At 52.3% G+C, this 23,222-nt stretch overlaps 1 protein-coding gene across 1 annotated transcript in view; it reads right to left on the reverse strand.

Moving 5' to 3' along the window:
* Window positions 1-19,725, reverse strand: part of C2CD2 (C2 calcium dependent domain containing 2) — a 64,878-nt gene extending 45,153 nt beyond the window's left edge. The window contains exons 1-2 of the mRNA XM_003358976.4: window positions 19,056-19,725; window positions 8,142-8,240 (exon numbers count right to left, since the gene is read on the reverse strand). Of these exons, the coding sequence (XP_003359024.1) occupies window positions 8,142-8,240; window positions 19,056-19,328 (372 nt within the window). The 5' untranslated portion in view covers window positions 19,329-19,725. The remainder of the gene's footprint in view (window positions 1-8,141; window positions 8,241-19,055) is intronic.

Consider the following 23,222-nt stretch of genomic DNA (forward strand, 5'->3'; position numbering starts at 1 on the left):
AATTCAAAGGCCACATGAAATAGTAAAACAGTCACAACATGATACAGGCTGAACCAAAACAGGATTATAAAAGGAGCTCATTTAAAGACCTACGATTCAAATTGCATCAGGAATATAGCAGACGATACTCCTGACATAAATCACAAAGCCTTTTCCAGGGACAACGATGATAGCTCTTACTGCGCAGAGAAGCAGCGAGTCTCTGCCACCGAGTCCCTCTGCAGGGGCAGACCTTCGAGAATGAGGGGTCGGCCGCCCTCCTGGCAGAACGCCGAGCAAGCCCAGTGTGAAAGGACCACAACGCCAGGTGCCAGGTGCACCGGGCTGGGAGGAGGGGGACAGGGAGGGCGGAGGGGGTCCGGCAGGTGGCTGGGAGGCACCAGGAGGCTGGGAGTGAGGCAGAGTGAGCCCCCAGGGGATGGTGTTACTTGGGAAAGGAAGGAAAAATTCTTTAATTCTCTGGTGGATTGAGAATCTAAAATACCAAGTCGAAGATTTTCCAAATAGTTCCTTTGTCGGGGTAACTGTTATTTCACAAAGTTCAGGCTGAAAACATCCTCCTTCCCGCTTCTGATCGCTGGCTATCCCCCCTCCCTCCTCCACCACCACCGGTACTTTTCCATTCCAGACACATCTGCCCCTCAACAAAAACCGGACCTGTACTGCATTAGGGCAACACGGGGCCTGTCTGCAGCATCTGCCATAAAACACCTTGATGGGACAGGGTTGGAAAAAGAAACTCGGAGTTCCCATTGTGGTGCAGCAGAAACGAATCCGACTAGGAACCATCAGGTTGTGGGTTCGATCCCTGGCCTCGCTCAGTGGGTTGAGGATCAGGCATTGCTGTGAGCTGTGGTGTGGGTCGCAGACCTGGCTCGGGTCTGGTGTTGCTGTGGCTATGGTGTAGGCCAGCAGCTACAGCTCCAATTAGACCCGTAACCTGGGAACCTCCATATGCCACGGGTGCAGCCCTAAAAAGACAAACAAAAAAAAAAAAAAAAAAAAAAAAAGAAAAGAAAGAAAGTAAGAAAGAAAAAGAAACTCTTAGGGAGTTCCCTGGTGGTCTAGTGGTTAGGATTTGGCATGTGCATCACTGTGGCCCAAGTTTGATTCTTGGTCTGAGAACTGAGATTTCCATATCAAGCCACTGTACCCTGCCACCCCCTCCTCCCCCCAAAAAAAGAAGAAAAGAAAACACTGCCTTTTCCAAATATGCAGAAAAACTGCACAACCCTTACTTTCATCCGTTCTTGCAAGGTTGCTGTCGGAGGACAGATTTATGTGGATTCGTTACATATCTTCATGTTTTTGCATCTCCAGGGTCCATCAAAGGTTGGAACAAAAAAATGTTTGTATAAGAAATGTCGTCTATTCATTTTAAAAATAAATGCTCTATAAACAATCCTTTCTGGAGGAACGCATTTTGATGCCAGACGAGTTACACACACAAGTGACATGGAGAAAATTCAATCCTTTGTCTCAATAGCTCAGGCCATTTTATGGTGTAAACTGAAAAACCAGACAGCGACGGGCGGACTCCTGCTATTTCTTTGGAACCATCTATACGTAGCTAATTAGAATGTGACAAAGAACACTGAGTGTCATTAGTGTCTTGACTCAAGAAAGAGTTGGTGGAGTTCCCTGGCGGCCTAGCAGTTAAAGGACCTGGTGTTGCCACAGGTGTGGCTCGGGTTCAGTCCCTGGCCTGGGAACTTCCGCACATGCCATGGGTACAGCGAAGAAAGAAGAGAAGAAGAGGAGGAGGAGGAAGAGGAGGAAGAAGAGTTTGGTTTCCATCTTGCATCTTGCAAAAGGCTACCCCACGGCTCTATTCCTTGGCACAGAGATAGCCCAAAAACCTGGTTAAATGCAAATAAACAGTCAAAGGTTTTTAAAGACTTTAAAACTCCTAGAATGCAAGCCTCCAAAGGTCACAATTACCATCATATCAAGTCAGGAAAGTAAATGCAATCACTAAAAATGGGACATTAAAAGGGCTGGAAGTCTCTCTCTCTCTCTTTTTTTTTTTTTTTTTTTTTTGGTCTTTTTAGGGCTGCACCTGCAGCATATGGAGGTTCCCAGGCTACGAGTGCAATTGGAGCTATAGCTTCTGGCCTACACCACAGCCACAGCAACACAGGATCCGAGCCGAGTCTGCAACCTATGCTGTAGCTCACGGTTACGCGGGATCTTTAACCCATTGAGCCAAGCCAGGGATCGAACCCTCATCCTCACGGATACTAATCAGGCTCTTAACCTGCTGAGCCACAATTGGAACTCCTTTACGTCCTTTCATAGAGACCTCCCTGGAGGGTCTCTCCCAGTCCTACTGCTTCCAGACCCTCTAAACACCACCTGTCATATAGTCCAACCACACCTTGGCCTCTCTTCAGTATCCAGCTGGAAAAACTCTTCAAACAACAATCTGGTCCTGCCTTGATGTTCCAGTTCAACCAAACAAAATGCCACCACCATCCCCTCGTGTCCAGCTGGAGGGACAGACCAGGGCCAGATCCTTCTCCAGGGCCAGCCTCTGGCCCCCCGAGAGTACGAAGGTCCCATTTGCCAAATGGACGAGGCCAAAATGCAAAGGAGGTTTTAAAAATAATTAATCTGCTTTGAGTGCATTAAGGTGTTATCTGCCATTGGGATTAAATTCTCTCAACCCAGGCAAATTGTGGCAGGGCTGTCAGTGTCCCCAAGGGTGCCCTTTCAGAACAGGGTCACCTGATGCAAGGTTAGGGAGACCCTTCCGGCTAGTGCCAGGGTGTCCGGGGTGGCCTTCTTCCTAAACGTGGATGAACAGGTGGACACCCTGATCTTGACCTTGAGCCTCCCAGCTCAAATGCAAGCTTGTTTACAAGCCTCCCTCCTGAAGACGCCAAGTTGATGCCATCCTCAGGGCACCCCAACCCCACAGAGCTGTTTCAATAGGGCAGTGAAATCCTTACCGCCTGGGCCTCCCTCCGAGGCGGTCTGGCATCGATACTGGAGGTTCTAAGGTAAACGGCAACTAGATCTGGTTTCGGTGGGGGGACCGAGGCCTCTTCTCCCAGAATGGAAGCTGTGTGGGCCCCTCGACAAAGCCAAGGTCTGGGAGCAGGGAAGGGAGCTGCCTTGAAAACAGCCAGCCACGAACCTGCCTGCGTTACTCCGGAGATTTTTCCCCTAAAGCAAGTCTAGAAGTCCTGGGTGACACACCGCACCCCAAACATCAAGAAACAAGACTCTATTCAGAGTCTTCCTGTCTGCAAAGGAGGCCTTTCCTGGGGAAGGGGCTCCACACGGGGAGGGGCCCAGAGGCGCAGGAGCACCTGGCTGGCAGGTGAAGGTCTCCCCCAGGGATCGGGGGTGGGGGGGGGCAGCTGAGGGGAGCATCACTAGGGTGCAGATGCGCACGTTTTTGCTGTGACCTGAGCAGAAGGAAGAGAGCGGGCGGCCGCCTGGGTTTCTGTTCTCTCCAGCTTCCTGGACTTACACACGGTTGCACACCTATGCGAATGGGTCTTATCTTCCAACTGTGTTCCTTTGTTTAGACAGAGTGGGGCAGGGAAGAATTCCAGGCCCAGGTACTCTCCCAAAGTCCTGCTCTCGCTTTGCTGATAAGACAGTCCTCTGACTTCTTCAAAGCTCACTGCACTTTCCACCTTCCTTTCCCCCCCCCCTTCTTTTTTTTTTAATTGCCACACTCTTGGCATATGGAAGTTTCTGGGTCAGGGACTGAACGGGAGCTGCAGCTGCAACCTACAGCTGGAGCAATGCTGGATCCTTTAACCCACTGTGCCAGGCCGGGGATGGAAATGGAACCCACACCTCTGCAGAAACCCGAGCTGCCACAGTCTGGATTCTTTTTCTTTCATTCATTCTTTCTTTTCTGGCCACCGCACGGCATACAGAGTTCCTGGGCCAGGGATCAGATCTGACCTCAGCTGTGACCTAAGCTGCAGCTGCAGTAACACCAGATCCTTAATGCAGTGTGCCGGACCCGGAATTAAACCTGCATCCAGGCCCCAAATGCCACCCTGCAGTGATTCTTCCCTACCGTGCAGATTCTACTTTTTTCATTAGCTTACTTGACTGCTCAGTCCTCTCTGACCTCTAGAGCTGGATATTTTCTTCTGTCAAAAATACATGTGACAATACTAGATTTGATTCATGTATTTTTCACTTTTTTTTTTTTTTTTTTTTAGGTGCACCTGGCACATGGAGGTAGGCCGGGTCTATCAGAGCACAGCTGCCTATGCTCAGCTTGGCCGCTGCATCATACCACTGTCACCAATAGCAACTGCATCCAGTGCTCCCAAGATGCTGCCAGCCCTGTGTGCCTCAGTGGGATCTCTGGCACAGGATTTTTAAGCTAAGGAATGCCACATTAAACCATGTTATATAGGAGTTCCCACTGTGGTGCAGTGCAAACAAATCCAAATAGTATTCATGGGGTTGCAGGTTCAATCCCTGGCCTCCATTATTGGGTTAAGGATCCGGTGTTGCTGTGGCTGCGATGTAGGTCACAGATTCGGCTCAGATCTGATCCCTGGCCTGGGAACTCCATATGCCTTGGGACGGCCAAATACAAAAAAAAAAAAAGAAGAAAGAAAAAAAATCCTGTGCTATAGAGTACGTCTTTTTTTTTTTTTTTTTTTTTGTGTGTTCACTTAAAATTTATTATCACTGTTATTGCTGAGAAGTGGTTAGCCAGGGTTGAGGGAAGGTGTGTTCTGGAAGAAGCAGCTGCGGTGTGTGGGGACAGTAGGTCTTTTTTACCTAAACAACCATACGGAAAAGAATCTGAAAAGGAACGGATACATGTCTATGTATAAATGATTTACTGCGCTGTACCTTCTAAAACAATACAACTTTCTAAGTCAACTCTACTGCAATAAAATTTATTAAAAAAAAAAAAATCCATGGGCTTCTCGTCATGGCGCAGCAGAAATGGATCCAACTAAGAACCATGAGGTTGCGGGTTGATCCCTGGCCTCGCTCAGTGGGTAAGGATCCGGCGTTGCCATGAGTTCGCAGACATGGCTCAGATCCCAAGTTGCTGTGGCTGTGGTGTAGGCCGGCAGCTGTAGCTCAGATTCGACCCCTAGCCTGGGAACCTCCATATGCTGTGGGTGTGGCCCTAAAAAGAAACAAAAAAACAAAAAACATGCGCTGTTCTCTCCCTTGAACTCCGGGCATTAAAAGGCCTACACAAGACACTTCTTTTAAGATGACACGTAGGAGGGAACTGGGTCTTTTCCAGGCCGCTGTTAGCGCCCGGGTCTGGGCCAGGTCACTCAGTCACAACTACACCTACTGCCGCTGCCCTGGTCCCAGCACACAAACAAAGCCCCAGGGAGCCCAGGACCTTCTCCAGGCTGAGTGCCTGAGAGCTGACTCAGCCCCAAATTCCCTTTGCTGTCCTTTAAGGGTGGCCTGCCCCCATCCCCACCCCCTCCTCCAGGAGGTGGTGCTTGAAGGGCAGGGCCTCCAGGGAGGAATCTCACACCTGCCCTTGGAAAGACACCCCACCCCAACCCAACCCCCTTCAAACAATTTCGCAATCTAGAGTGTTTTAGCATAAATACCAGGCTAATGCTGTAGTACCTGGAATTAAAATAAGGTCAACCAGGAGTTCCCGTCATGGCTCAGTGGTTAATGAATCTGACTGGGAACCACGAGGGTGCAGGTTAATCCCTGGCCTTGCTCAGTGGGTTAAGGATCAGGTGTCTGCCATGAGCTGTGGTGTAGGTTGCAGACGCAGCATTGCTGTGGCTGTGGTATAGGCAGGCAGCTATAGCTCTGATTCGACCCCTAGCCTGGAAACCTCCATATGCCAAAGGTGTGGCCCTGGAAAAAGACAAAAAAAAAAAAAAGTCAACCAAACTCCTATTTGCAACCACAGGAAGAAATCGGGGCGACATTGCATCCCACTGCCCCTTCAAACCAAAGAGCAAGGAGACCACCTCAGATCTCAGAGTGTATTTTTGTATATAAATATGTAACAGATACACTTAGATAGGAACAAACAAAAACCCGTGTGGGGCGTGCCCAGTGTGGCTCAGCAGTTATGCACCTGACTAGCATCCAAGAGGATGCGGGTTTGATCCCCAGCTTCACGCAGTGGGTTAAGGATCCAGCGTTGCCAAGAGCCTTGGCTCGGATCCCAAGTTGCTGTGGCTGTGGTGTAGGCCTGCAGCTGCAGCTCCGATTCAGGCCCTAACTTCCCCTATGCCGCACATGAGGTCCCAAAAAAGAAAAAAAAAAAAAAAACCCATGTGCTCACAATACACAATTCACAGCCAGTGAGGCTGTGGGGTTCCCCACACACCACTCTGAATAAGCTTCTGGGGGAAATTCCCATCCGCGCCCAGATCCATTGGTTGCCATGGTTTCACACAAACAAGGGTGGGTTGGTGCCTCTCAGTTCCCTCCGCCCAGCCGCACGGTCTCTGTGGTGGGGGGGCCGGGGGGAGCTTAAGTAAAAGGATAAACACGGGAAGAATGAGAGGAACAGCCCTGTTTGTGGTCAGAGCTCGTGCTCGGATGCGAGGATGACCCGGGTTCGCTTCTGGCCTCTGCTTGTAGTAGTTCTCGAACCCTTTGCCCTCGGTGTCCTCCTCTGTACAGTGGGCACGATGCTCCCTTGGGCCGAGGAGGGCTGGGGGCACGAGTGAGAACAGACGTGGCCCTTATAGGCCGAGGGCACCAGGATCTGTGGCAGGGGCCCTGCAGGTGGGCAGGCTGGGCTCTCACTCCCCCACCAGCCCTGCTGGGGAGGGATTCAGCCTTCACAGGTACAAAGCCCGGGTTCAGAGAGAGAAAGTCATTCCCAAGGTGAGCTCAGACCCAACCTGGCTTCAAAGCCTTTCTCTAGTCTGGGTGGATTATTATGTTTATTTATCTATCTATTTATTTATTTTTCCTTTTTATTTACAAATGACACTGAAAACAAGGATAATTAAAACTTTTCACGGAGGGGACCACACACCAGGAAGGCCAACATCACTGCCGTCCCCCAGCACCAGGCATGACCTTGATCTCCCTGGAAAGCTTCCCACATAGGCATCCTGTCCACAAAATGTGTGGTCTCTCGGTGGAGTGCCTCTCGCAGCACAACCCTCCAAACCCTGATTCACACTGGGAGAACAGCCACGCTGCCCTTGGGGCCCTCATATCTCCACAGAACTTCTGAGCCCACAGACATGCCAGGGAAGGGCTATTGCTGCACCCTGAGGCAGAAGCACTGCTCTCAGGCCTCTCTCAGAATCTAGAAACAAAGTTTCCATCTTCTGGGTCCAACATTCTGGAGCAAACTGCTCCCAGGATGTGAGGAAAGAGGATGTAGGCAGACACCAGTTGCCCTTGCATAAGAGCGTAATTACAGTCTGGGAGGAAGAAATGCACTGGGGCGTGTTGAGACTGGAGGGAGGGTGGAGACAGCCCCTGGAGCAGGTCTAAGGGTGACATCCTTCTCCACGTGGAGCACCTCCCCGCAAGAATGCCTCGCTATATGACCAAGCCATCAAGCCATCGCTGGGTCCTGCCACCCAGCCAAGCTGAGCGTGTGTCTGCAGGAGAACCTGGAGTGCTTCAGCTGCCACCTGAAAAGCTGTGAGATGGCCCAGGCTCCCTGCAGGGAGGAGCTCCCTTAGGAAAAGGCTGTGGCCCCTGCTTGGCCTGTGGCTTTGTCCTCTGTTCCTGGAACACAGCTCCTAAAACCCTGGAATCTCTGGAGTGATTAGAATGTCCTTTGTGTGCATGTGTCAGAACTGCATTCCTTTATGAAGCCAAATAACACTCCACAATGTGGACATGCCACATCCGACTTATCTATTCATCAGTTGATGGACCAGATTCCTTTTTTTTTTTTTTTCAGCCGCACCTGTAGCACATGTAAGTTCCCAGGCCAGGGATTGAATCTGAGCTGTAGCTGTGGCAACACTGGATTTAACCCACTCTGTCAGACCAGGGATTGAACCTGAGCCTCCTCAGAGACCTGAGCTGCTGTAGTTGAATTCATAACCCACGGTGCCACAGTGGGAACACCTAGCTGTTTTTTTTCTTTGATATAAAGTGTCTGCCATTTCAATAGTTCTAAGACAGACGAGATTCCCCCAACCCCAGGTTTAAATTTGTTTCCACACCCAGCTCACCTTCTCCTGGGCCGACCTGGCCACGCTGGAGACTTCCTGCACCGCCAGCTCCAGGGGCTGCTGCAGTGGGTCTGCCTGGAAGCTGAGGTTCAGTGGGCCCTGGAACAAACAGGAAAGGACAGTGAGGGGACGGGTGCACAGGGGCAGGGGGCTACTTTCTAAAGGAAACAACACCCTTTGCTACCATGTTCTGCAGATGCACAAATACAGAACACAACTTCTGTCGGTTCAACCTGTGCTTCTACAGAGCAGCGATGGGCAAATGGGCATAAGAAATGCATGAACGAAACCAGAGATGCTGCAGTGAAGGTGGCAAAGGATGTTTTGAGGGGAGAAGCCCAGCTCCAGGGGTGGGGACAGGGGCTCTGTGCTGGGCATGGGTCTGCAGGTCCAGCACAGTATCTGGCCAAGCCCAGCAGGTTCAAGGGCTGTGCCCTCCCCTTCTGGGAAAGCTCTCTCTGGTTTCAGGGTCCCCTCTCCCTGCTCCACGTGGGAGCTCCCCTCCCCCTGTCCCACTGCAGTTGGGGGGAGGGACCCCCCCCCCAATCCAGGGCCAGCTGCTTCCCCTGGAACTGGGACTCCTTGGCTGGCGATGAGCCAGCCGGTGGCTTTCCCCAGGATCAGATTCCAGAGCCACTGTTTCTCGGACTATCGAAGCTGCCCCTCAGGGTCTCCTGGCTCAACTCTGCCTTCAGCTCCAGGCATCCTCTCCTACCGTTCCAGAAAAGGGTGGTTGGTGACCCTATGTCCATTTTGGTTCTTGCAATTGAACTCTCCAAGTGAAAGGTGTGACCACAAGGCAACAAGATTGATGATTTACAAGAGAAGAAATGTGGGGAGTTTCCATTGTGACTCAGCGGGTTATGAACCCGACTTGTATCCCTGAGGATGTGGGTTTGATGCCTGGCCTCCCTGAGTGAGTGAAGGATCCAGTGTTGCCATGAGCTGTGGTGTAGGTCGCAGATGCGGCTTGAATCTGGCATTACTGTGGCTGAGGAGTAGGCTGGCGGCTCCACCGCCAATTTGACCCCTAGCCTAGGAATTTCCATATGCCTTGGGCACAGATCTCAAAAAAAAAATAAAAAATAAAAAAAGAACAAATCAGGACTTGGGGAGCCAACCAAGTCTTGGCCTTTAAAAGTAAGTTCTCTTTAGAGGCTGAGCACTTGTGCCAATAACACGAGACCGAAACAAAACTCTTCTTCATCTCTTCTCTTTTTTCTTTTTTCTTTTCTTTTTTTTTTTTTTTTGGTCTTTTTTCTTTCTAGGGCTGCACCCGCAGCATATGGAGATTCTCAGGCTAGGGGTCAATTGGCTACAGCTGCCAGCCTACACCACAGCCACAGCAACTCGGGATCGGCGCCGTGTCTAGGACCTAGACCACGGCTCATGGCAACGACAGATCCTTAACCCACTGAGCGAAGCCAGAGATTGAACCCGCATCCTTATGGATACTAGTTGGGTTTGTTAACCTCTGAGCCATGATGGGAACACCTTCTTGATCTCTTTTCCTAACATGCTCCAGAAAGTTCAGCACAGTCCAGTGAGTTCTGATCAAGGGGTTAAAAAAGAAATTCAGCCCCACAACTTCCCACCGTATCTCATCTATTTCCAAGACTCAGCTGTGACGAGCCAGCTCCAACTACAAAGGCATGATCAGGGTGGGGATAAAAATGCTGCAAAACGGCACCAAAGCCCTTCTGGCAAGTGCAGTGCCGATGGGTCAGAATGAAGTCATCGCGGGGCTGTTTCTTAGGAATTGCTGGGGATCAAGAATCAATGCACAAAGCCCATTGGCAGTGACAGGCTTCTAACCCCACCCTGTATTAGCAACATCTATCTCACCCCCTAAACATCAGGGGAGAATTAAATCTCCCTCTCAAGGGTGAGGAAGCCATGGTTTGGGCTGCTCTGCTGGCCTTCTCTGTAGCCAGAATAGGTTGATTTTTTTTTTTTTTTTTTAGGTTTTCTTGAAATACAGTTGATTGGCAAGGTTGTGGTCGTTTCTGCTGTACAACAAAGTGACTCAGTTACACATGGACATGCATCCATTCTCTTTCAGATTCTTTTCCCACATAGATGGTCACAGACTATTGGGTAGAGGTCTCTGTGCTGGACAGCAGGTCCCCACTGACCATCGTTCCACAGACAATAATGTGCACCTGCCCAGCCCAAACCTGGGCTGGAGCTTGTTTTGCGGGGACCTGCTGGCCAGTGGCTTGGGGATGACATCACTGAGCCACGGGGGCTGAAAGAAATGCCCCCAGCACAGAGCCCAGTGCCACGCAGGGAACCGCCCATCCCAGGAGTCATTACAGTTGCTGGGACTGCGTGTGAAAGCAGCCACATTCTGCATCAGCCTGGAGACAGGACGTCACCTCCAGCAGCCCAGAGGCTGCCACCTGCCCCGCCCATCCGAAGATGCAGGCGGTGCCCTCTTATCTATGATGCCTTCTGTGTGAAAACTCTGAAAATATTCTGCTAGGAAAGTGAATGTCAAGGGGCAGCCTCACAAAGGGAACACAGGAGTAAGTGAAAATGAGGACCCCAAGCTTCCCTTCCCTTCTTTTTTTTTTTTATGTTTTGCTTTTTTCATTTTTTAGAAGTTTTATTGAAGCAGAGTTGATGTACGAGGCTGTGAAAACTCCTGCTGTAGAACAAAGTGACTCAGTGATCCATGTCCACACATCCATTCTCTTTCAGATTCTTTTCCACGCGGATGATTCCAGAACACTGGGTAGAGCTCCCTGTGCTTGGCAGCAGGTCCCCATTGGCCAGTCATTCCTTATAGCTCCGTGTGCTTAGGCTCCCTTCCTCTTTCTGGCTGCCGAATCCTTGAGTTGCAGGCAGCTGAGCGTGTGTACAGCATAACTGCAAACTCAGACCCTGTCCGAGGGCAGGCCTCTGCCCCGCTGGACTAAAGCAAGACCTCACGTCCACAGGGGAAAGCAAGTGGCAGGAACTGGCAGGAATATACACCGAGAGAGTAAAACAGCAGTGGAAGCAGTGTGTGACCAAGGTGGCACCCTGAATTACTGGCTAAAGATGGATTAAAAAAAAAAAAAAGGTTGGATGTGGGATGAACCCCAGATAGAATACAAACCTATATGCACCACAAAACACAGAACCAACCAAAGGCCAGGAAACAGATCTATCCCAGACACTGTGGAAAACAGGATCCTGGCTGCTCGAAAATGCTAACAGCGAATCAGTAAATGTGTTTCCCACATGGGTACCACATAGCAATTCAGAAAGTACTTTATGTGGGGAGTTCCTGTGTGGCAAAGTGGAAGTGAATCCAACTAGTATCCATGAGGATGCAGGTTCGATCCCTGGCCTTGTTCAGTGGGTTGGTGATCCTGCATGGCTGTGGCTGTGGTGTAGGCAGGCAGCTGTAGCTCTGATTCGACCCCTAGCCTGGGAACTTCCATATGCCACAGGTACGGCCCTAAAAAGAAGAAGAAGAAGGAAAAAAAAAGGCACTTTATGCTTTATGTGTGTACTAGAATTGACCAGATAAATATGTTACAGGTAATCAGTCCCAGATGCTTCACTCGTGGAAGAGGAAGTTAAAGATAAGGAAAGGGGAAGATGAAAATGACAATGAACTCTGTGCCACTGACCTGGAACCCAGGGTGTCAGCACAGTCATGGGTTTGAATATACAGACAGACAGACGCGTATAGACAGACGGTCTGCATCCACCCATGTCCTTCCTAGGTCTGCCCACTAAGAGATCTGGAAGCAATGAGGTCCCAGCAGTGCTGAGCACTTCTGATGCCCAGATCTTGGCTTCTAAACACATCTCCAGTAAAAGGAATCAGGGCTGCCTGAAGAAGTGGCTGAATCCAGGGCCGGGGGAGAGGAAGCTAAAAGACATGTCTAGAGCAAACATCTTGTGGAAACATAAAGTAAGGAAGTGCTTTAAAAAAAAGGAAACAAAACTATACATAAACACATGTGTATATATACTGCATGTAAATATACACGGAATAACACCAGGGGCTACTTCTACTGAAAGAGCTTCTAATGGCCAAAACAAGAAAGGTTTAAGCAACAAAATAAATAGCCAGAGGACTGGATTATAACCCATAAAATAAAATAAATATCCATGAGTCCACATGGACATAAACAATCAAGTAAATACACAGATGGAGGAGAAGGGGTGGCTCTTTCTTGCAGTAGAATTCCAATGAATAAATGTAGAAGGAGAGAGGGAAACAGAATCATTATTAGGCAAACTCCACCGAAATCAATGGTTGCAAACTAGATACAGATGTTCAATGCCAAAACCAGTGAGCAAAAGCATGAGGAGTAACCGGACTTGGACAATCTCAATGTATCTCCCCAAGTTACTTGTTAACTACGGGGAAAATTATGAGAGGAGACTTAAGATGAAAAGAGAGAAACTGGCAGAAATGACCTCAACCAAGGGATCCAGGCCACTGTCCCCAGTGGTAAGCCACACTGACATCACAAACCCTGAGATGCAGGACACTGAAAGGGGCACATCACTTCTGTGGTTTGCGTAACTGCAGTGCAATTGTGTGAAAACACCCAACTGAGGGATATTGGGCAAAACAACAATCAATACTCTTGAGAGCTGTCAAGGTTATGAAAAACAAGAAAGACTGGGAAACTGTTACAGACTGTAGGAGACAACTGCAAGGGGACAAGTCAACCCGCATAGGACCTCAACGGGATCCTGGGATGATAAAAGGATTAAAAAGATACTGGTGCGGAGTTCCCTTTGTGGCTCAGCAGTAATGAACCCAAATAGTATCCATGAGGATGTGGGTTCGATCCCTGGCCTCCCTCAGTGGGTTAAGGATCCAGTGTTGCCGTGAGCTGTGATGTAGGTCACTGATGCGGGTTGGATCTGGCATTGCTATGGCTATGGCCGGCAGGTGCAGCTCCAATTTGACCCCTAGTCTGGGAACTTCCATATACCACAGGCAGGGCCCTAAAAAGCAAAAAAAAAAAAAAAAAAAAAATTCTGGTGGAAAGCTGGTGAAATTCAAGTAGAGGCATTCAAGTAGGGGCTCTAGTTTTAGTTAAAAATTTCCTTAATGTCTTGTACCGTTACAATGTTAATATCATTGTAGTATGAAATATAGTAACATTGTGTCAGTGTTAATATGGTATCCTATACTGTTACAATGTTAATATCACTGTGCTATAATTACAGTAACATTGTACCAATGTTAATATCCTATACAGTTCAATGTTAATATCATTGTACTGTGAATTATAGTAACATTGTGTCAGTGTTAATATCCTGTTCTGTTCTATGTTAATGTCATCATACTATGAATTATAGTAACACTGTATCAATGTTAATACCCTATCCTATACTGTTACAATGTTAATATTGCTACTATAATTATATTAACATTGTGTCAATGTTAATATCCTATCCTGTTCAATGTTAAAATCATTGTACTATGAATTACAGTAACATTGCACCAGTGTTAATTTTTGGTTCTGATCATTGTGCTATCCTTAGGAAAGCCTGGGTGAGGAAAAAACGGACACAGAATTGTTTTTTTTTTTTTTTTTTTTTTTTTGCAACTCTTCTCTAAATCTAAAAGCAGTTAAAAAAAATAAAGTTTTTTTGTTTTTTTTTTTTTAAGGAAGGCATTATAAGAAAGCAGCCCACCTTTACTGACTCTGTTGGTGAAAGGTCTCATATAGATCTCATCTCATCCTCATCTCATCCAGAGTGGATACTGTTTTCCACATTGAACCCAAAGCTTCCACGGATGAAGCACAGAGAAGTCAGGGCTTGCCCAAGGTCACACACAGCCCCAGAGCTGTCTTCCAGCCTAAGCAGTGAACACACAGCCCTTCCAAGCGGCTCAAGACGTCGCCTCCCTCCTCAGCAACCCACGAGGGGCCGATGGGCGTGGAAGTGAGCTTTGGCTGCATTTTAGTTGATATTAACATTACACCCACTCTTCCTTCCCCTCAATTCCGGGCTCGCTGAGAGAATGGCTGCGTGCAAAGAACAACCTGAACTGGCATCTACGCCTGGTTTCTATTGACAATTTGCAAAGTCATCAGTGAGCCTCCTTTAACGTTGATTCTTTAGATGTGAAAAACAAAGCACATTAAACAGCTTGTCTGGCCCAGGCTTGGCCCGATCCCAAGCAGGGAAGGCCTGTGTCCACACAGGGTGAGGCACACCACCAGTTTCCCTCCTCCAGTGACAAGTTTCTAACAGAGCCTGTTATTGAGGCTCTGACCACTGCCTGGCCTGAGCCAGCTGTCCTCTGGGCACCAGGTGGGCTGTGCCTGAGCAGACAGGGCTCGGGCCTCCCTGACAATCCCAGGGGCTGATGAGGGCACCAGTGACCACATGGTACTTCTGGGCTGGGGCTGGGGCAGCATCTTCTGCAGAAGGGGAAGTTCAAGGACCTTGGAACTGAGCCCTGAAATACTGACAGAGGTTAAATAAGGAAGAGGCTTAAATAAGTGTTGGAATGCCCAGTGGGAAGGCCCCACGCAGGAAAGAACACTGAATGTCTGAGCAACGGAGAGAAGCCCGTTTGGGGGTCAGGGTGGAGGGCGCAGGGAGGGGCAGGTCCATGGCCTTGACCCAAGGGTGCCGCCCCATGCCTGCCTGCTGATTTCTTACACTGTGACCGCCATCAGTGGTCTAGGAGCTTGAATTTTTGGAAGTACCACATGCCGGAAGCTCATGACAGAGTAAGAAAACTTCCAGGTCTTGTCACTTTATTTACTTTTCAAATTGGCGAATGCATATACAAGTAAGAGCTATTAATAACATGTTCTAAGTTCACACGGCATCTCTTTTTTTTTTTTTCTTTTCCCCCCACGAAGACCACAAACTGTCCTATAGTCTTGGTTACTTGCATTTGGAACATTCCTCCAAAAAAATCCTGGGACAAAGGACTAAAGAAACAAACAGCTTCAGTGACCCTCCCCCTCCCACCCAGGGCCTGGGCCTGCTGGAGAGGCCCATTCCCAGACAAGCCCAGACAGAATATGGTCCTTGCTTCTGGACCACACATGGCCTGGCCATGGCATCCTTGGGAGGGAAGTGCTGTCCAGCCCACAGGCAGGGGTCATGAGGCCACGAGAGCTGATAATGACCTGCGGTGGAAATAGCAGCCCTGGAGCTGCCAGCTGGGTGACAAGGGCATGGACCACTGCTGGGGTGATTGTCACCCCAAAACCACTTTGTAAAGGTTGATTAAATGCAGGAGAACCAAAGGGAAAACCTCACCTATTGCCTTTGGATAATAAGGTATTAGTTCCTAGCGTGGTGACTGATACTCATTCCTAGTCAAGAGATTGAGCCAGTTCTGGGATCTTCCTGTTCTCCGGAACCAAACTGGAATCAGATCAGCTGGAACAGGGTGTTTGCAAGGCCAGAGTGGAGAGGCAGTGGGGGAGGGGATGCTGATGGTTGACTGGTGGTTGGATAACAGACACTGTGTGTGTCCAGCAGCTCCTCACTAGTGAGGAGCTGGCTTGGGGAACTCGTGAGCCATACAGCAAGCTCCCTGCATCCGCACCAACCTATTAAGGCTGAAGTGGGAGGTGGGGCAGGCCTGTGTATTTTCTCAAGGCTCGCCAGGCAATCTGCCAGTGTTCCCCAAACACCTGGCACCTGCCCGGCCAGCTGGAAGACCAGCCATGGTTTCCTCCCCTGGCTCCCCAGCTCACCATCCTGTCTAATCATTCAGTGTGAGGGTCAGGTCGAAATCCTATGAGCCCCTGGGACACAGGGAACCTGCACGGCGGCCACAGTCACTGGTCATCCAGGGTCAAAGGAGATCCACGAGTTACTGACCTATCCTCAGACCCCGGGAGCCAGGGGCCCCACTGTTAGGGATGATTCTTGAAGCAATCCTACCCTTTTAGCCTTTCCTGCTGGACCGCAACCAAAAGGAACATTTGGGTCTCCAAGTCAAAAGGTGATCCAATTTGGACCCCACAGGGGACCGTGACTTCAGATGCGGATGGCCCATGAAGACCCCTGGCCAGGGTCTGGGTTGGCTCAGCAGGTTTCTTGGTCTGCCCTTCTGGAGAAGGGAGAGGCTCCACCAGGAAGGTCTAGGGTTCCTTTCAGCCTGAAAATACAAGCTGGGGTAAAACAGAACGGGAGGAGAGACGCTCACTGAAGACGCTGGGGATGGCTGAGTTACTGCTTTGTGTCCCCAAGTGCCCCAGTGATAGCCAGAGGAGGGGTCTCCTCTCTCTAGGCAGAGAGATAGGCCAGGTGGGGGCAGGAGGGGGCCACTAAGCTGGGGCTCTCTGGGCCAAGTGCGGGCTTGGAGTGTCAACCCTAATCGGGGATTAGCAGGGATCCAGCTGGAGGGAGGGCAGAGGGAGGCTCCCACAGGGCGGGCTCCCGGGTCAGGACACCCACTAATGCAACACTAGAGCCTGCGCACCCACGCTGCCATCCATGCCGCAATGGTGACAGCCCAGGGCGGGGAGAGGAGGAAGGGGGGTGCCAAGGCAGTAGGAGGAGTTACCCAGAGCCTAGCAGCCTGCAGAACCCTCATGTGAATTCAAATCAAGCCCCACTTCCAGGCACCAGGGAGGGCAGAGCAACACATGCCACCCTATCCTCAACACACACACACACACACACACACACACACACACACCCCTGCCACCACAACCACACCCAATCTACTGTCAGAGAGGACTCAGAGCTGCTTTGAGCTTAAATCCGGTCCATCATTACCCCTTCCAGGCAGGGGTTCTGGAAAAGCTGGTGTCTGAGCCTCTGCAGTATACAGAGGAGAGCAGAGGGCACGGAAGATCCAAACAAGCCCGACCTCGCTCCCCGCCCTCCCTCCTCCCACACACAGATTCAAGTGTGTGGGGCAAAAGGTTTCCTCTGAAACCTTCAGGTGTTTTCCCGTGTTCTCAGCGTTACCCAACTGGCTGCAGACAGATTCTGGAGCAGGGATCGCCTCTGTTCTCTCCGGCGTGCCAGGCACACGGGCAATGTGCAAGCAATCACAGGTTCTAAGCCAGTCAGGAAATGTCAGGGAACAAAGCATGACTGTCCCAAACTCCCAGGAAGGCGGGCCATGCCTCTGGCGGACTCGGGGGTCCCAGGGTGAGACCACCAGGACCCTCCAGATCACTCACCAACAGGCCTGTGTGTTACAGCCCCCAGAAGGGTGAGAAGCAGCCTCAGCGGCCCACACCACGTCCCCTGCCTCATCCAGCTGGGACAGGCTCTTCATCAGCTCCTAACTCCAGCCTGCAGTGTACCCGGCCCCAGGACTGCGGCCGGGGACACTGGGTCAGCCAGGGGTCAATGCCAGCAGCTTCGTGGGGAAACAAATCTGTGTTTGCTCACGTAGCTGAGGTCACACGGCTCTCATGCCTACGAGATGATGGGTGGCTCCTGTGAAGAGCTAGCTGTCCAGTGCTGGTGGCTGGGGCACCAATCCCAGGCACCATGGCAGCCAGCAGACAAATGACCTTGAAGGATTATTTTTTTTTTTTTTTTTTTTTTTTTTGTCTTTTTGTCTTTTCTAGGGCCGCACTCAGGGCACATGGAGGTTAGGGGCTAACCGGAGCTGCAGCTGCCGGCCTACACCACAACCACAGCAACTCAGGATCCGAGCCTCATCCACGACCTACACCACAGCTCACGGCAATGCCAGATCCTTAACCCACTGAGCGAAACCAGGGATACAACCTGCAACCTCATGGTTCCTAGTTGGATTCAGTTCCTCTGCACCACAATGGGAACTCCGAAGGCTTTTGTTCATCCAAAAGGTACAGTTATTTTTCCCAGAGTCCAGAACACAGTCTTCAGTTGGACTGAGGCTCATTCACGCTCCAAACACTTGCTTCTTAAATCCATGGCTATGTGGGCCACGGCCACGGCACCAAGGCTGAGGGCCCAGCGTGGGACATTGCGAAGGCAGATGGCCCAGACACAGAGCACTCGCTATGTCCAAAGCAAAAGGCCACAGGCCTCTCCATGGAGCTCTCAAGCAGCTGCAGAATATATGCACCTGGGGGCAGGGAGGACCAGCAAAGGCTGGGAGGTAGTGCGCCAAACCCATCAGGCCCAAAGTCCTCCTATGGAAAGCTTGGAAATAGCAGGTGCCAGGAGCTTGCCATTAAAGCAAGATGTCTTGAAAGTAAAAATAAAGCACCAAGGCATCAACCAGACAAGGAACAACCACAGGAGCCTGAGGCGGCAGAGTCCTGTCATCAGCGCCTGAGGTTCGAGGTAGGAGGTAGCTGGGCTCACATCCTCGCTCTCCCACCCACAGGCTGGGTGACCTTGGGCAGGTTACCTAACTTTTCCAGGCCTCAGTTGCCCCCACGGCAAAATGTTTGACATTGCCTTTGTCCCAGGAGTTGGGACGATTCAGAGACGACATGTGTACCTAAAGGCCCCAGTGCGTGTGTGGCAAGTGGCTGGCCCGCGAGTCACTAATTTAAACTCGTAGGAATGCAAACCTTTTGGAAACACATTCTGGGTGAAATTCAGCTCCATAGACGGAAGTGATTAGGTTCACAGTTATTCGCGTATCTGATGCAAAAGCAGTTAAGTGCCCAACTGAATACTGGACTCCACCTGGGACTTCAGGAAAGGCAGGTATGAGCTACGAGGGGACGAAGTCCGCCTGACGAGTCTCTCCAACAGCCAGTCTATCCCGCGGGCGAATTTTAGGGCCCCCCACACCTCCTATTTGGGGGATAAAATCGGACCCTGTTGTCTTGATTCCTCATCACGGGGCTTCAACTCTGCAAGGTCTTTCTCCTAACTTTCAAGGATGCCCTGCTGCTTGAATCAATCAAGAGCTTGTGGTGAGGCTTCAGGGAAGACGAGCTAGCCCTGAACCGGCACCCCGAGATCACCGCACCCGACCCCACCGCACGACGGGCCCTCACAGAAACTCACCCCTTTCCGTTTGGCCTCATCGTTCAGGGCGGTCACCCAGGCGGCCTGCCACTGGCTCCTCCAGCTGTTCAGCGTCAGGATCCAGGCGAGCAGCGCATCCGACTCGGGGCGCTGGCCCTCGCCAGGCTCCGCCGCCCGCCTCGGAGAGCGGGGTCGCGCGCTGGCCAGCGCCCATTGCGCCAGGTACAGGCCCACCGTGCCCAGGGCCACGACGAAGAGCCCCACCAAGACCAGCCACTGGACCTCTCCGAGCCACGAGCCCAGGCTGGACATGGTGATGGCGCATACCCGGCGCGCCTCGCCCCAACTTCCCGGGCAGTCCCCGGCCGGGCGCAGAGCCCGCGGGCGGCGAGCTCAGGACATCAGCTCACGGCCGGCCGGGGCTCAAGGAGGGCGGGGAGGGGGCGCGGCGAGCCGGAGCCGGGCGGCTGGCGGAGCGGCCCCGGGCGCCGGGAAGCCGGGCGGGGTGAGCGGGAGGAAAAGCCCGGCCGGCGCACGGCAGCCGCGGCCCGGGACTGCGTCTCCAACCCCGCACACCTGGCAAATGGGGACGCGGCGGCTCGCGTTCCCGACTCGGGCGTCTGGGCAGTTCCCGGGGCCGCGGCCAGGCGCGCTTCCTCCTGCGCGCGCCGCCCCGGGCGTCCCGCCGGCGGCCCCACAGCGGCCAGAGGAGGCTCCGGCCGCCGGGCGGGGGAGGGGGCGCGGCCTGCGGGGCGGGGGCGGGGCCCGGGCCGCGGCGGGAGCCGGGGCGGGGCCTTGGGCGGGGCCTTGGGCGGGGCCTGGGCCTCCCCGGCGCCCGGGTCGGCCCCGCGCTTCCCCGACCGCGGCCCGCCCCGCCCGTCCCCTTAAAGGCCCAGCGGCCCGCTCCCCTGGCGGCCCCGCCCCCGTCGCGGCCTCGGCCCGGGCCTGCCACGTGCGCGCGTCTGCTGGGTGTGGCGGCGCGGCGGCGGGGCGGGCGCCGCGCTCTGCATCCTCCTGAGCTGGCAGGTTCCCGGCTTGGCGACGCGGAAGCGCGGGACTTTCCTATTCGCCAGCCCGACCCCGGGGTTACAGCGGGGCAGGCTGGCTGGGCTTCCGTGAGCGCGTGTGCACGCGTATGTGTGCATGTGTGTGTGCGCGGGTACGTGTGGAAGGGTGACTTCTGGGATCGCTGTGTGCCCATCAGCAAGACAGTGTCTGGTTTCTGCTCCTAACATACTTGGAAAGTCCCTAGAAACCCACCCCTCGCCCTTGAAAAAAGAGCTGCTAAGATCACCCCATGGAGGGGCTCCGCAAAATACCCATTAAGAAGTTTGTGCGTGTGCCCGTGTGTGGCACGTTCCCGGTGCCCCTCTCCTTGAAGAGTCAGCCCCATCATTAGGAAAGGCCTCGGAACATTAGCCCGAGATTTCTAAGGCCTAATGAAAAGCCTAACTCATAAGCTAGTGGTTTGCTTGTACTTCTGCAGCTGTGTGAAGGGGACTTGACCTTGAATTGCGCTGGCTAAGCTGGGCACTTGGCCTTCCCTTACCTAGCCAGAGTCTGCCCATCAGCGGGGATTCTGGCCCTGCCCTTGCAGCAGAGGGTCCTCAGTCATTCCTCCCCAGCTCCTCCTTGGCCCCTGCCCAGCACTAGGTAAAGAGAAGCTTTTGAACCGGCTCAGAGGAGAGATTGCTGAGAAGACAGACCAGTTTGGCAGATGGAGCTTAGGATCTAGATCTGGCTCAAGCCTACTGGCATTTATTGACACCTATTATGCAAAAAACCCTGGGAGCAGTAGAGCAGAGAACCACAGATGCTGTGATGATCTGCCCTGGATACCAAGGATTAAAGCTGAGGGAGAGGTGCCAGGCTGGAAAGGGGGGAGATCGGGGTACTGGCATATTGAAGAAGTCTGTGCATGTGCAAAGGCCCTGGGGCCTGCAGGTGGGTCAGTATCCTGAGGCTTAGCGTGGCAGGGGGTGGTGTGAGGGTTGGGGGTGGCCAGGAGGTGGGGGGGTGGAGTCTGCACCTGGGGCACCTAAATTATGGACAGTAGACGGTGCCACAGAAAAGGAGAGGCAACAATCCATCATAAGCACAGAACGAAAAGACGGCATTTTACAAAGCCCGCTCCCGGCAGCAAGTGGAGGCTGGATTGGAGGGAAGTGGGATCGGGCAGAGAGACCAGCTAGAAGGTGATCCTAAGAGTCCACGAGAAGGGTTTAAAGTAGGTCTAGGGCTTGGCTGGGAGAGAAAATCATTCCTTGCAGGAGAGGATGTTTCTGGCTTAGAGGCTAGAGGCCGGGAGAGGAGGGTGGACCAGTTTGATGCTGGGGGCGGGGGGGCAGTGGGAGTTTGCTCCCAAGGGCTGATTTTCTTTGAGAAGGAGGAAGGAATTGGGAGGTGGGTGGACCCAGAGCCCTCGCGGGGAACAGCACGGGAATCTGGCAGGCAGGTCAATCCATTGGTTTGTCCAGCTGGGCTGGGCCCGGGGAGACTCAGCCCTTACTGGGCAGGGAAACAGAATGACCCCGCCACCTTCCTGAGAGTTACCTGTCCCTCCAGCCCACAGGCTGTGAAGGGTTGGGAGGAATTCCCCCTTCACGCAGAAACCTCAGCTTGTTTGGGGGAAAGATCTAATTATCCTCTGGTCTGTAGCCGGATCTATGCAGTCAAATAACCCAAGTCAGGCTGGCCCCCTTGGCAGCCGAGCCAGGATACCTGGACCTCCGGGGCTCCCCTGGTCCAGCGTGAGGGCCCGTGTGCACATGCGCACTGGCTGGGCAGCAGGAAGGAGGCAGCCACCCCCCGCCCGGGGGACAGGTGGAACCAGTCTCATTCCTCTGCAGCCATGTCTCCAAGGCCTGCTCACCCCACCGGCTCATTTAGAGGCTTGTGACACACGATAAACTAACAACCACCCCTGCTGTGGAATTCATCACACTGCTGTTAAGTTTTTTTCAAAGGGAAGGTAAACATATAAATATCGAATTACTTCTGTGTAGAAGCGAGTTGAGGGAATATGAGGAATGCCTTGGGCTTACAGGAAAACGCAGGTGGCCAAGACATGCAGGGTCAACAAAACACCTTGTAAACCTCTGGGCAGGAGCAGGCGCCCCTGCTTCTGCTCCCTGCCCCGCGTCACCCGCCCCAGGTTCCATCCATCCAGGGTGTGAAAGATAGCGCACGGTCTGTCTCCAGGAATGGCAGCCTTTCCCCAGCACATGGCACGTTCTCTGTTCCCTGCGTGCTGTCTTCTCCATCCTGTGTCCCTTCAACTTGAGGTAGAAGATGGATGGGCCCCTGGGCTGACAACAGCTGGGGCTTGGGGGTTCCCGTTGTGGCACAGCGGAAACAACCCACCTAGTGACCATGAAGACTTGGGTTCGATCCCCGGTCTTGCTCAGTGGATTGCAGATCTGGCGTCGCTGTGGCTGTGGTGGAGGCTGGCAGCTGCAGATCTGATTCGACCCCTAGCCTGGGAACCTCCATAAGCCACAGGTGCAGCCCTAAAAAGCAGGAGGAGGGGGGAAGAAACCAGCTGGGACTTGTTAGGCGGAGTAAACTGGGCCTTGTTTCTCCTTGACACGTCAAGGAGAAAGTTAATGACGGGAGCTGAGCTCTGTTGGAATAAAAAGATAAGATGACCCTTCAATCACCCCTGCGTCCAGGAGCCCTCCCCAACTCCACGTGCACAGAAAGACCCCCTCAGGGTCAAAGAGGGAGGGGGCGTCAGGCCATAAGAAGTCCTGACACCGTCCCAGAACCCTTTGCTCTGGAATCCATCTTGGCCAAAAGATGCACACGCAGACTGGGGAGGGGCCTGGGTCCAGTAGGTGTGCGAAATAAAACAGGATCCTTGGCCAAAGGAAAACAAAGACCCGGAAGAACTGTCCCATCTAAGTGATTTAAGTCAGCTCTCTGGCTCGCTTCAGGGGGATGCCTGCACCCTCACGCCTCCTTTGGGTGTGCATTTCTGCTTTGCTTCTGCTTTAGATAAATAAACTACTCCTCTGCGTGCTCTCCCACATGTTGTAGTGTTTCTAGCAATAAACTTTATACCTGTTTTCACAGTCTTTGTCTCTCCAAGGAGACATTCTTGCTTTCAAACAGGGAACACGAATCAGGGCCATTCTGCTTTGGGCCTCTAGCCAGTCTCATGGCCAGGATTCCTGGTTTTCACCCAGGCTGCCCAGGTTCAATTCC

The sequence above is a fragment of the Sus scrofa genome, chromosome 13, assembly GCF_000003025.6.
Source record: "Sus scrofa isolate TJ Tabasco breed Duroc chromosome 13, Sscrofa11.1, whole genome shotgun sequence".
Classification (NCBI taxonomy): Eukaryota; Metazoa; Chordata; class Mammalia; order Artiodactyla; family Suidae; genus Sus; species Sus scrofa.